This window comes from Cherax quadricarinatus, chromosome 9 (assembly GCF_038502225.1).
Source record: "Cherax quadricarinatus isolate ZL_2023a chromosome 9, ASM3850222v1, whole genome shotgun sequence".
NCBI lineage: Eukaryota > Metazoa > Arthropoda > Malacostraca > Decapoda > Parastacidae > Cherax > Cherax quadricarinatus.
The window spans coordinates 50,448,839-50,464,496 of record NC_091300.1 but is presented as its reverse complement, the minus strand read 5'-3'; the positions used below and the strand labels follow the sequence as shown (position 1 = coordinate 50,464,496).

General features: G+C 42.2%; 1 protein-coding gene across 1 annotated transcript in view; it reads left to right on the top strand.

Moving 5' to 3' along the window:
* The window catches only part of LOC128686061 (adenylate cyclase type 8-like), a gene marked incomplete in the record, with an annotated part of 931,274 nt that overhangs the window by 355,678 nt on the left and 559,938 nt on the right, over window positions 1–15,658 (top strand). Inside the window, 1 exon segment of the mRNA XM_070083124.1 lies at window positions 6,647–6,839. Coding sequence (XP_069939225.1) covers window positions 6,647–6,839 — 193 coding nt within the window.

The window sequence follows — 15,658 nt, the reverse complement described above, 5'->3', positions numbered from 1 at the left end:
GAGAAGTGGACCTACCTCGTAAAGGCCAGTAGGCCTTTTGCAGTGTCCTTCTTTCTTATGTTCTTATGTTCTTATAATCCTACAGGTTTAACGCTTCGCCCTTGATAATAATAATAATAATAATAAAAATAATGATAATAATAATGAGGAATTAGACACATTTGCAACATCTGAGTATCTTCAATTGTAGACGTTTCGGCAACCAGTGGCTTTATCAGTACAGTGCAAGAACATAATGTGAGGAAATATATACAATTAAAGATACGCAGATGTTGCATAATGCACATGTATCTAATTCCTCATCTTGTCGGTATTGTATACTGTAACATCGTGGCATCTTGGTACAGAGGACATCTACACAACATACTTGTTTAATACTGGTCCATTCATTGGGTATAACTATTTCCACTGGGGATTCTCCCATTACCAGTGACAATTCAAATTCAAAATCAAAGTTTATTCTCTATAAGGATTACAATGGTATAAACCTTGGTAATAAATACCGACAAGTTGGTTTAGAAAGACACGTAAGCAAACACTATAACATATTTATTAGAAAACGTTTCGGTCCTGGGACCTTGATCACTTCTAACATACAGAGGTAGAAAGACATTATATATATAGGCGGAGAGTGAGATGTGACGCACGTGACCTGAGGAATGTCATAAGAACATAAGAATGGAGGAACACTGTAGAAGGCCTACTGGCCCATGCGAGGCAGGTCCTTATCAAAACAACCTCTGTCTATGATGAGGACCAGTAGACGATGAAATCATGTGACTCCTGTGTTGTTGGGTTGGTGCTGCTTAAGTATCATGTATGCCAATGTTTTTGAAATTTTGTAGTTTCCAGTGTTGCGTTCTATAGTGTCGGTGACGGTGATTAGTGAGGCTTCTAGGCACCGTCGGCGTCTGAGGTCTGGTTCGGTGAGAACGAGTTGTGCCTCGTTCCAGTTCATCAAATGCCCCGTTGAGTCTCTGTGGAGGACACAGGCGTACCTTACATCGTCTCTGTTAGAGGCATTTCGATGCTCATTCAGGCGGACTGCAAGATCTCTGCCTGTCTCGCCTATATATTTCTTGGGACAGAACCCACAAGGGATCGTGTAGACGCCTGCTGTAGAAGTTAGAGGTGTGGGGCTGCGTTTAGTAGTGAGGTCTTTGATAGAGGATGTGTTTATGGTGGAAACGTTGATGTTACTCATAGCAAGTGCCCGGCGAGTATTCGTGGCAACATAATCTGGTGGATATGGTAACCAAGAACCAACCTTTTGGAGACTCCGAGTTTCAAAAGGGCTTTGTCCAAGGAATCATCACTGCTGCAGCTACTGAGCCTTCAAGACCGGTCATTCCCAGAAGATACATCCAAGCACTCAGGAACTTGGCCAACAACGATGATATCGTCATTACAACCGCTGACAAAGGAGGTGGTGTGGTGTTACTCAACACTGTCGACTACAACAATAAAGTCTTAAATCTTCTCAACGATGCCAACACATACCAGCCTGTATCGGAATCAGTGCTACTTCAAAGTACCCAGACTTTCCTTCAAAAGGCTCGTAGCATCTTACGAAAATCAGAACAAGGCAAAAAACTACTTAAACTTTTACCAGGTCAACCGAAACCAGCACGCCTGTATGGCCTTCCTAAGACACACAAACCTGGCATCCCACTACGGCCTATCACTTCGGGCATAGGGAGTGCACCACACAAATTAGCCGGCCACCTTGCCAAATACCTTTCAGCGCTTCTGGGCACTATCAGTCAAGCCCACCTCAAACATTCAGGTGACCTTCTCTCCCGAATTTCCAACCTGAATGTCAAAAACAAAAGCATGGCTTCCTTCGATGTCACAGCCCTCTTTACCAACGTTCCTACTGACGCTGCAATCAACATTCTGAGACAGAGGCTCACTGAAAACCACGACCTCCCTTTACCTCTTCTAGATTTCATCAATCTAGTGGAACTGTGTGTTAATTTCAACTTCTTCAAGTATCAGGACAACTGTTACAAACAATGCTTTGGGATGGCAATGGGAAGCCCGCTCAGTGCTGTGCTTGCCAACCTCTTCATGGAAAACTTGGAGACAGAGAAATTCAGCACCCTCATTCCCAACACCGTTACCTGGCTAAGATACGTTGATGATATATTGGTTTTCTATCCAAGACGTCTCAATATCCAGGCCCTTCTCAACAAGATCAATGCAGTTGAACCATCAATAAAGTTTACACTTGAACTCGAAAATGATGGCAAACTTCCTTTCCTCGACGTTCTACTGTGCAGATCTCCCGACAGTGACAAACTTCTCTTCAAAGTGTATAGAAAACCTACCAACAAGGACGATCTTATACACTTTTATTCACACCAAGATACCCGCACTAAGAGAGGAGTCCTCATTGGCTTCTTCTTGAGAGCTCTTCGCATCTCCAGCCCTTGTTTTCTAGAAGAAGAATGCACTTACATAACACAAGCCTTTACACGTCTTCAGTTCCCATCTTTCTTCATCCGAGATTGCAGACTCAAGGCACAAGCTATCCTCAACAAACCGCCCATGGAACAGCCCCCTAAACAGTTCATAGTACTCCCATGTGGCGATGTTGCCAACAATACTCGCCGGGCACTTGCTATGAGTAACATCAACGTTTCCACCATAAACACATCCTCTATCAAAGACCTCACTACTAAACGCAGCCCCACACCTCTAACTTCTACAGCAGGCGTCTACACGATCCCTTGTGGGTTCTGTCCCAAGAAATATGTAGGCGAGACAGGCAGAGATCTTGCAGTCAGCCTGAATGAGCATCGAAATGCCTCTAACAGAGACGATGTAAGGTACGCCTGTGTCCTCCACAGAGACTCAACGGGGCATTTGATGAACTGGAACGAGGCACAACTCGTTCTCACCGAACCAGACCTCAGACGCCGACGGTGCCTAGAAGCCTCACTAATCACCGTCACCGACACTATAGAACGCAACACTGGAAACTACAAAATTTCAAAAACATTGGCATACATGATACTTAAGCAGCACCAACCCAACAACACAGGAGTCAGGTAAGACACATATGCAACAGTTAGGTATCTTTATTTTGAAACGTTTCGCCTACACAGTAGGCTTCTTCAGTCGAGTACAGAAAAGTTGATAGAAGCAGAAGATACTTGAAGACGATGTAATCAGTCCATCACCCTTAAAGTTTTGAGGTGGTCAGTCCCTCAGTCTGGAGAAGAGAATTGTTCCGTTGTCTGAAACAATATGAAGTTGAAGTGACAGAATCGGGCCTTATATAGTGCCAGGAGGTGAGACGTAGGTTGATTTGGGAGGGCAGGTCCCTCTCAAACCCAGCCGTTCTCACTAGTAGAGGTTGTCGAAGTAGATGGTCTGTACCAAGATACCCTTGTGTTGCAGTGTCTGACAGAATGAACATTAAAATGGTATAAAATACCGACAGATTGTTAGGTAAGACACATATGCAACAGTTAGGTATCTTTATATTTTGAAACGTTTCGCCTACACAGTAGGCTTCTTCAGTCGAGTACAGAAAAGTTGATAGAAGCAGAAGATACTTGAAGACGATGTAATCAGTCCATCACCCTTAAAGTTTTGAGGTGGTCAGTCCCTCAGTCTGGAGAAGAGCATTGTTCCGTTGTCTGAAACAATATGAAGTTGAAGTGACAGAATCGGGCCTTATATAGTGCCAGGAGGTGAGACGTAGGTTGATTTGGGAGGGCAGGTCCCTCTCAAACCCAGCCGTTCTCACTAGTAGAGGTTGTCGAAGTAGATGGTCTGTACCAAGATACCCTTGTGTTGCAGTGTCTGACAGAATGAACATTAAAATGGTATAAAATACCGACAGATTGTTAGGTAAGACACATAACTGTTGCATATGTGTCTTACCTAACAATCTGTCGGTATTTTATACCATTTTAATGTTCATAATGTTCAACACAGGAGTCACATGATTTCATCGTCTACTGGTCCTCATCATAGACAGAGGTTGTTTTGATAAGGACCTGCCTCGCATGGGCCAGTAGGCCTTCTACAGTGTTCCTCCATTCTTATGTTCTTATGACATTCCTCAGGTCACGTGCGTCACATCTCACTCTCCGCCTATATATATAATGTCTTTCTACCTCTGTATGTTAGAAGTGATCAAGGTCCCAGGACCGAAACGTTTTCTAATAAATATGTTATAGTGTTTGCTTACGTGTCTTTCTAAACCAAGGATTACAATGCTGAGTTTACAGAAATCTGTTTATTGTGTGGCTTACATGTAGTAAAATAGTGATTACAGAGTGTACCACTAGAACGCTTAGCATGGCTAGGCATTTCGGGCAGACTTAGTTTTATTCTTAATTGTAAAATATTACAAATTATGAGGTAAGTTGGTATTATGGCTAAGTGACTAAATACTAGTTTGTGAGTTTAGCAATGTGAATGCTTTTGTTTTGGCACAGTACATAGTTTCAGTATTGGAGTATCACAGGATTCATTATTTTAAGATTGAGATTAATATTTCTGTTTATGGTCAAATGAGTGAGTGAGTTTAAGTTTGAACCACCAGGTGGTATTCGTGTAGTTAGTTGACGGGGTGTATCAGGGAGATAAGATGCTTTCTAATGGTAGTTTTGAAGGTGTGTACGAATGGTATATAATACCGACAAGATGAAAGTAAGACACATGTGCAACATCTGGGTATCTTTATTGTAGACGTTTCGCCATCCAGTGGCTTTATCAATACAAATTCTAGGACATAACTTGAAGACAGTAGAACTATGTACAGAAGATGAGGTAATCAGTCCCTCAACCTAGGAGTAGGTGCGAACAGCACCATAGTCGTGGAGATTCTGAAGCAGAAGAAAGAATCCTGGCACTTATATAGTAACGTCAGGTGTAGCAGACGAGGGCATATTCACTGGTAGGCGGGATTTCCCAGTGGAAGTAGGTCCTTCCCAAAGAGATGGGATAGTTGTAGTAGTAGATGTCGTAGTCGTGAAGGTTATGTACATGTCCTCAGAATTAAGATTCCATGATGTTGCAGTGTCTGACAAGTTGTGTACGAATGGTAGGGTATTCCAGATTTTAGGGCCTTTGACATACATTGAATTTTTGTAAAGATTTAGTCCTTCTGCTGCATGTCCTTCATCTGTCGCCAGTATATAAGCGCCAAGCTCCATGACTGTGCTTCAGTTCCTTCAAGACTACGGCGCTCTTCACCGAATCCAAGACTGAGGGTCTGCATTTTGTATACATTTCTTCACATTATATCCTTCTATTGTATTGATAAAGCCACTGGTTGCCGAAACATCTACAATTAAAGATACCCAGATGTTGCATAAGTGTTTATTTCACTATCTTGTCGGTATTGTATACCATTTATGTATAGTTTGTGGTTTATTTCTATAACCTTACCTTAAGCATCATGTTTGTGAAGTTTTATTGTCTTCTACCTGAATTTAAATACTATGTTTGTGGTTTTTTGTCTACAACTTGTTTCTAAACACTGAATTTAACCACTGTTTCGTAATCAGATGTTTTAGTATTTTGCTTTACAAGCTTTACCTTTATATGCAAACATTTTATGTTTACCTCCCTAGCCACAGACATTATCGTTGTTTATCTCTAAAACCACCAATATTACCCATGTTCACCTTAACCACAAACATCCATGTTTACCTCCATAACCACTAACATCTCTCCTCTCATGTTTACCTTCATCACCACTAAGATCACTCATATTTAACTCCATAACCACTAACATCACTCATGTTTACCTCTATAACCACTAACATCACTCATGTTTACCTCTGTAACCACTAACATCACTCATGTCTAACTCATTAACCACTAACATCACTCATGTTTACCTCTGTAACCACTAACATCACTCATGTCTAACTCATTAACCACTAACATCACTCATGTTTGCCTCCATAACCACTAACATCACTCATGTTTACCTCTGTAACCACTAACATCACTCATGTCTAACTCCTTAACCAATAACATCACTCATGTTTAACTCCATAACCACTAACATCACTCATGTTTAACTCCATAACCACTAACATCACTCATGTCTAACTCCTTAACCACTAACATCACTCATGTTTAACTCCATAACCGCTAGCATTACTCATGTCTAACTCCATAACCACTAACATCACTCATGTTTAACTCCTTAACCATAAACATCACTCATGTCTAACTCTTTAACCACTAACATCACTCATGTTTAACTCCATAACCACTAATATCACTCATGTCTAACTCCTTGACCACTAACATCACTCATGTTTAACTCCATAACCACTAACATCACTCATGTTCAACTCCATAACCACTAACATCACTCATGTTTAACTCCATAACCACTATCATCACTTATGTCTAACTCCATAACCACTAACATCACTCATATTTACAGGTTACCTCAATAACCACTAACATTTTCCACATCATGTCGGTATCACCATACCATTTTCAGTCACCACTCTTGCTTACACGATTGTTAATTGTAAACAGTGTTGATTGTCTTCCAGACAACCACTACTGTTTACTGTTAACTTCCAGTTAACCATTACTGTTTTCACTCATCTTATACTACCTTCTCTGGCGAGCACGACTAACCTGTTGCGTGTCGTTGCAGCTGAAGGCTGCGCTGGTGGTACCGCTGCTGGCCAATGTGACCTTGTACGTGGCTATAAACTTCGCCGGCATGTACACCAAGTACCTAACGGATCGCACGCAGAGGAAGGCCTTCCTCGAGACCCGCAGAGCCATGGAGATGAGGTGTCGAACTCAGAAAGAAAACGAGAGGCAAGAGAAGCTGCTGCTTTCAGGTGAGTGTTTGGAAGCTACTCATACTCATTCTAACACGTTAATTTCCTTTCGATGTACTCAAATTAAATTTCTTGACGTATTCTATAAACTTTCAAATATAACTCTGTTTATTTTAAGTTTAGTTACGTAATACAAACCTACAGAAACGTACATTTATCAACAAATAAGGAAATTAAAAAAGTAGCAACATGTCTGGCAACGAGGTACTCGAGAGTTATTAGGACATCTGTATATCACTACGAAAATTTCTTACATCAGCTATATGAAGTAATTAAAATATAAAATGACTAATCTCAGAGGGGTATGATAAAGACCGATAGTGACGTCTCGAAACCTGATTTTTGCACTACCACCCACCGTAAACTAACCGCTCAGGCAACATCTGAGGAAAATACCTGGGCAGAAATAAGAGTCCTTTAACTTTAACCAAATTTTCCATCGTGAGAAATGACTGAAAACTGGTAGGTCATATGTAATCTTAAGTTTATTGACACGTCCAAGGGATGTGTTAAATAGTTGAAATCGACAAGTTGAAGGTTCAGATGTGCAACATATGGGAATCTTTATTAAAGAAACGTTTCGCCCCACAGTGGTGAAACGTTTTAAACCATTGATCACATCTGTCAGACACTGCAACATCATGGGATCTTGATAGAAAGAATTCTTCACAACTTGTCCAACTTTTGGACGAAGACCTACTTCGACTAGTGGATGGTACCACTATGATCCGGCCTCCTCCTGCTGCGCCTCACTTGACTACAGTATATAAGCCACGTCTACGGCCCTATGCTGTACTTTCTACAGGACTGATGGACTGAACACATCGACTCCAGGCTGAGAGACTGAATAAATCAAACTCCTCCTCTCCTTACTCCTTCCTGCTTTGTATTGGACTGATGAAGCCAATGTGTGGCGAAAAGTTTCTTCAATAAAGATTCCCATATGATGCATCAGTGTCTCAATCTTCAACAGGTCCAAGGGATGACCAAAATGGAACTGTTTACGTAGTCTGAATTAGAAGCTTTTAAAACAGATTTATAAATAAGTGAATAAATGTAAGCAAATTTAGTTTAGAGCATTATTTAAAGATTGTTACAAAAACTGTGAATGTCACCTTGGTATTTGATTGTTGCACAAGTCAGATATCATTAATTGATGGGAATGGGTTCGAGGATCTGCTTCCAGGAATTTGGTTGTATGAACAGGTGGTGGTTGTTAAGCAGAGGAATGGTCATAGCTTTTCAGTCATTTATCAAAATTATATTGAACAAATATTCATTAAGCAGGGGTCTACTGTATTTGATCAGACTTCAGCAGCAAAACTTTTTTTATTTATTGAAACTTGTTTACTATCTTTTTGGCTTTAGTTTTTTTATTTTTTTTTTATTATCACACCGGCCGACTCCCACCAAGGCAGGGTGGCCCGAAAAAGAAAAACTTTCACCATCATTCACTCCATCACTGTCTTGCCAGAAGAGTGCCCCACACTACAGTTTTTAAACTGCAACACCAACACCCCTCCTTCAGAGTGCAGGCACTGTACTTCCCATCTCCAGGACTCAAGTCCGGCCTGCCGGTTTCCCTGAATCCCTTCATAAATGTTACTTTGCTCACACTCCAACAGCACGTCAAGTATTAAAAACCATTTGTCTCCATTCACTCCTATCAAACACGCTCACGCATGCCTGCTGGAAGTCCAAGCCCCTCGCACACAAAACCTCCTTTACCCCCTCCCTCCAACCCTTCCTAGGCCGACCCCTACCTCGCCTTCCTTCCACTACAGACTGATACACTCTTGAAGTCATTCTGTTTCGCTCCATTCTCTCTACATGTCCGAACCACCTCAACAACCCTTCCTCAGCCCTCTGGACAACAGTTTTGGTAATCCCGCACCTCCTCCTAACTTCCAAACTACGAATTCTCTGCATTATATTCACACCACACATTGCCCTCAGACATGACATCTCCACTGCCTCCAGCCTTCTCCTCGCTGCAACATTCATCACCCACGCTTCACACCCATATAAGAGCGTTGGTAAAACTATACTCTCATACATTCCCCTCTTTGCCTCCAAGGACAAAGTTCTTTGTCTCCACAGACTCCTAAGTGCACCACTCACTCTTTTTCCCTCATCAATTCTATGATTCACCTCATCTTTCATAGACCCATCCGCTGACACGTCCACTCCCAAATATCTGAATACGTTCACCTCCTCCATACTCTCTCCCTCCAATCTGATATTCAATCTTTCATCACCTAATCTTTTTGTTATCCTCATAACCTTACTCTTTCCTGTATTCACCTTTAATTTTCTTCTTTTGCACACCCTACCAAATTCATCCACCAATCTCTGCAACTTCTCTTCAGAATCTCCCAAGAGCACAGTGTCATCAGCAAAGAGCAGCTGTGACAACTCCCACTTTGTGTGTGATTCTTTATCTTTTAACTCCACGCCTCTTGCCAAGACCCTCGCATTTACTTCTCTTACAACCCCATCTATAAATATATTAAACAACCACGGTGACATCACACATCCTTGTCTAAGGCCTACTTTTACTGGGAAAAAATTTCCCTCTTTCCTACATACTCTAACTTGAGCCTCACTATCCTCGTAAAAACTCTTCACTGCTTTCAGTAACCTACCTCCTACACCATACACTTGCAACATCTGCCACATTGCCCCCCTATCCACCCTGTCATACGCCTTTTCCAAATCCATAAATGCCACAAAGACCTCTTTAGCCTTATCTAAATACTGTTCACTTATATGTTTCACTGTAAACACCTGGTCCACACACCCCCTACCTTTCCTAAAGCCTCCTTGTTCATCTGCTATCCTATTCTCCGTCTTACTCTTAATTCTTTCAATTATAACTCTACCATACACTTTACCAGGTACACTCAACAGACTTATCCCCCTATAATTTTTGCACTCTCTTTTATCCCCTTTGCCTTTATACAAAGGAACTATGCATGCTCTCTGCCAATCCCTAGGTACCTTACCCTCTTCCATACATTTATTAAATAATTGCACCAACCACTCCAAAACTATATCCCCACCTGCTTTTAACATTTCTATCTTTATCCCATCAATCCCGGCTGCCTTACCCCCTTTCATTTTACCTACTGCCTCACGAACTTCCCCCACACTCACAACTGGCTCTTCCTCACTCCTACAAGATGTTATTCCTCCTTGCCCTATACACGAAATCACAGCTTCCCTATCTTCATCAACATTTAACAATTCCTCAAAATATTCCTTCCATCTTCCCAATACCTCTAACTCTCCATTTAATAACTCTCCTCTCCTATTTTTAACAGACAAATCCATTTGTTCTCTAGGCTTTCTTAACTTGTTAATCTCACTCCAAAACTTTTTCTTATTTTCAACAAAATTTGTTGATAACATCTCACCCACTCTCTCATTTGCTCTCTTTTTACATTGCTTCACCACTCTCTTAACTTCTCTCTTTTTCTCCATATACTCTTCCCTCCTTGCATCACTTCTACTTTGTAAAAACTTCTCATATGCTAACTTTTTCTCCCTTACTACTCTCTTTACATCATCATTCCACCAATCGCTCCTCTTCCCTCCTGCACCCACTTTCCTGTAACCACAAACTTCTGCTGAACACTCTAACACTACATTTTTAAACCTACCCCATACCTCTTCGACCCCATTGCCTATGCTCTCATTAGCCCATCTATCCTCCAATAGCTGTTTATATCTTACCCTAACTGCCTCCTCTTTTAGTTTATAAACCTTCACCTCTCTCTTCCCTGATGCTTCTATTCTCCTTGTATCCCATCTACCTTTTACTCTCAGTGTAGCTACAACTAGAAAGTGATCTGATATATCTGTGGCCCCTCTATAAACATGTACATCCTGAAGTCTACTCAACAGTCTTTTATCTACCAATACATAATCCAACAAACTACTGTCATTTCGCCCTACATCATATCGTGTATACTTATTTATCCTCTTTTTCTTAAAATATGTATTACCTATAACTAAACCCCTTTCTATACAAAGTTCAATCAAAGGGCTCCCATTATCATTTACACCTGGCACCCCAAACTTACCTAGCACACCCTCTCTAAAAGTTTCTCCTACTTTAGCATTCAAGTCCCCTACCACAATTACTCTCTCACTTGGTTCAAAGGCTCCTATACATTCACTTAACATCTCCCAAAATCTCTCTCTCTCCTCTGCATTCCTCTCTTCTCCAGGTGCATACACGCTTATTATGACCCACTTCTCGCATCCAACCTTTACTTTAATCCACATAATTCTTGAATTTACACATTCATATTCTCTTTTCTCCTTCCATAACTGATCATTTAACATTACTGCTACCCCTTCCTTTGCTCTAACTCTCTCAGATACTCCAGATTTAATCCCATTTATTTCCCCCCACTGAAACTCTCCTACCCCCTTCAGCTTTGTTTCGCTTAGGGCCAGGACATCCAACTTCTTTTCATTCATAACATCAGCAATCATCTGTTTCTTGTCATCCGCACTACATCCACGCACATTTAAGCAACCCAGTTTTATAAAGTTTTTCTTCTTCTCTTTTTTAGTAATTGTATACAGGAGAAGGGGTTACTAGCCCATTGCTCCCGGCATTTTAGTCGCCTCATACGACACGCATGGCTTACGGAGGAAAGATTCTTTTCCACTTCCCCATGGACAATAGAAGAAATAAAAAAGAACAAGAGCTATTTAGAAAAAGGAGAAAAACCTAGATGTATGTATATATATATATGCATGTGCGTGTCTGTGAAGTGTGACCAAAGTGTAAGTAGGAGTAGCAAGATATCCCTGTTATCTTAGCGTGTTTATGAGACAGAAAAAGAAACCAGCAATCCTACCATCATATGACAGGGTGGATAGGGGGGCAATGTGGCAGATGTTGCAAGTGTATGGTGTAGGAGGTAGGTTACTGAAAGCAGTGAAGAGTTTTTACGAGGATAGTGAGGCTCAAGTTAGAGTATGTAGGAAAGAGGGAAATTTTTTCCCAGTAAAAGTAGGCCTTAGACAAGGATGTGTGATGTCACCGTGGTTGTTTAATATATTTATAGATGGGGTTGTAAGAGAAGTAAATGCGAGGGTCTTGGCAAGAGGCGTGGAGTTAAAAGATAAAGAATCACACACAAAGTGGGAGTTGTCACAGCTGCTCTTTGCTGATGACACTGTGCTCTTGGGAGATTCTGAAGAGAAGTTGCAGAGATTGGTGGATGAATTTGGTAGGGTGTGCAAAAGAAGAAAATTAAAGGTGAATACAGGAAAGAGTAAGGTTATGAGGATAACAAAAAGATTAGGTGATGAAAGATTGAATATCAGATTGGAGGGAGAGAGTATGGAGGAGGTGAACGTATTCAGATATTTGGGAGTGGACGTGTCAGCGGATGGGTCTATGAAAGATGAGGTGAATCATAGAATTGATGAGGGAAAAAGAGTGAGTGGTGCACTTAGGAGTCTGTGGAGACAAAGAACTTTGTCCTTGGAGGCAAAGAGGGGAATGTATGAGAGTATAGTTTTACCAACGCTCTTATATGGGTGTGAAGCGTGGGTGATGAATGTTGCAGCGAGGAGAAGGCTGGAGGCAGTGGAGATGTCATGTCTGAGGGCAATGTGTGGTGTGAATATAATGCAGAGAATTCGTAGTTTGGAAGTTAGGAGGAGGTGCGGGATTACCAAAACTGTTGTCCAGAGGGCTGAGGAAGGGTTGTTGAGGTGGTTCGGACATGTAGAGAGAATGGAGCGAAACAGAATGACTTCAAGAGTGTATCAGTCTGTAGTGGAAGGAAGGCGGGGTAGGGGTCGGCCTAGGAAGGGTTGGAGGGAGGGGGTAAAGGAGGTTTTGTGTGCGAGGGGCTTGGACTTCCAGCAGGCATGCGTGAGCGTGTTTGATAGGAGTGAATGGAGACAAATGGTTTTTAATACTTGACGTGCTGTTGGAGTGTGAGCAAAGTAACATTTATGAAGGGATTCAGGGAAACCGGCAGGCCGGACTTGAGTCCTGGAGATGGGAAGTACAGTGCCTGCACTCTGAAGGAGGGGTGTTAATGTTGCAGTTTAAAAACTGTAGTGTAAAGCACCCTTCTGGCAAGACAGTGATGGAGTGAATGATGGTGAAAGTTTTTCTTTTTCGGGCCACCCTGCCTTGGTGGGAATCGGCCGGTGTGATAATAAAAAAAAAAAAAAAAAAAAAAAAAAATTTATAAGCTTCATTTTTTTCTGTTAATTAAATTATTCTACTAGCATCGAAGTCAAAAACAATGTTCTAGAGTTTGACAATTACGGTGAAGGTTCAGAAAGTCACCCTTCGATATTTCCATGGTGTAAATTCTGGGAATTCCAAGATAAATGGCCGGTAGAGTAGCATAACGAAAGTATTTTCTATGGGACTCACTTGTTTTCTAAAAAGCCTTAAGTATCGCCTTCTTTAACAACATAATCATAGACTGTCTCATCGAACAAAATTGCATAAACATTTGCAGCAGTACAGGTCTACGTCTGCTGTGAAGCAGACGTAGACCACACTTCACGATGCACTTCTCGAACAGGGTAAAGATCAAACCAGAGAGTGGGACAGTTAATGACTCGTCCAATCCAGCACTTGCAGCTGTCGTCAGTGGCAAACTGAAAGTCAAGTTTAATGGGATTCTGTCGTCTGTACTGACGACACCGAGGCTGAAAAACTCATTACCACCACTGCTACAACCACTCTAGGAGATCAGGGATTTATTGTCTTGACTTCCCCAGCTCTGAGGGCCAGGAGAACTGTGTTTCTCAAGAGACTCGACAGGCTCATCACTGCCCAGGCTACCGAAGAAATCAAGTCGTCCATTGAAGCACAGAACCCTTGGGCCAAGGTGGAATTCATTACCAAAATACCCAATGCCTCCTCCATGCTGAAGGTCACCTTCAGTGACGTCAACATGGCAGCCAGAGCTCTCGTTGAGGGACTGGCTATTCACTACTTCCACATCAATCCAGCCTTCATCGAAGCAGAAAAATTTTATCAAATTCCAAAGTGTTCCAACTGTTACTCATACCTACATACCGCCAAAGACTGCCCTGCCAAGAATAAGAAGTTCTGCTCCACCTGCTGCCAACAAGGACATGACTTCAAGACGTGCACTACTGCCTCTCCACCTAAATGCTTGAGCTGCAAGAATGGTCACCATACTCTTGCTGCCAAGTGCCCAACCAGACGAGATATACTTAAGAAACAACTCCAACAACAACAACAACAACAACAACAACAACAACAACAACAAAAGAAACCACTGCACAAGCGACTACATATGCTGCTATTACCAAGCTTCAAGCAGACACTACCAAGATTCTTCAAGCCACGCAAGCTGCATCTACCACTTCTTCTCCAGCTCTTGCTGGCGACTCCACCAAGATTCTTTACTGCATCATGTATGCTCATGTGCAGAATGTAGCTGAACCTGGTTCCTTCAACACCACCATCAACGAACTCTTCAAGCTCAACAACATGCCTGGTTTTACATTCCCTGCATCTCCACCTTCCACAGACATCATAAAATCCACTGCAAATGTCGCCAGCATTACCGCTGCTCCACCGCTACCACACCTTCCTTCCGACACAGAGATGGGCCAATCAGAGACCTCTGAGACGCCGACCGACTCCACCAATGAGAGTCCACCAGCACCTGCTTCCACTTCCGTCACAACGGACCAATCAGATGCCTCACCTCAAACGTCTCAGCCACCAGCCAAGAAGGTTAAAACACAAGAGCCTTGGGATGCATCCCTACGTACTACCCCCACTCCTTCACAAGAAGTCCAGTGCTTGCCTGGTGTATACTTCTACACAACCAACCAGAATGAGAACGTAATGTACACTCCAGAAATTATTCAACGCCTCCACAACGGGACAGTCAAGTTCACCTGCGACTCAATTCGATCATTCACCACTGAATCCCTGATCAACCTACTCTCAAAAAGTCACCGCTTTGTGGCACTCGACTACACCACAAGGAAGAAATTCAGGACTGTCAATGATCAATCACCGTGAAGACAAGTTTCCCCAGCACTTTGCTGCCTGCTAAAGCTGGGGTGTCGCTCCAAAACGAACCCTGTAATTGCTGCCTCCGGCCTCCTGTGCTGCTGAAGATGCTAAACGAGAAGACACTTCCCACTTGGGGAGTCACCGCAAGACAGAACAAGTCACCCCCCGCCCGGGAGGCCACCGCCGGGTCGCCATCTGGAGAAGACCCGGGCCGGAAGTACCGGCAAACCTACAACAACAACAACCTATGCTGTACTTTCTACAGGACTGATGGACTGAACACATCGACTCCAGGCTGATGGACTGATTACCTCAAACTCCTTCAGGCTGAGAGACTGATTACCTCAAGCTCCTCCTCTCCTTACTCCTTTCTGCTTTATCTTGGACTGATGAAGCCACTGTGTGGCGAAATGTTTCTTCAATAAAGATTCCCATATGATGCATCATATGGGAATCCTCAACAGCTCCAAGGGATGACCATAATAGAACTGTTTACGTAGTCTGAATTAGAAGCTTTTAAAACAGATTTATAAATAAGTGAATAAATGTAAGCAAATTTATAAGTTTTATTTTTTCTGTGAATTAAATTATTCTACTAGCATCGAAGTCAAAAACAATGTTCTAGAGTTTGACAATTACGTTGAAGGTTCAGAAAGTCACTCTTCGATATTTCCATGGTGTAAATTCTGGGAATTCCAAGATAAATGGCCGGTAGAGTAGCATAACGAAAGTATTTTCTATGGGACTCACTTGTTTTCTAAAAAGCCTT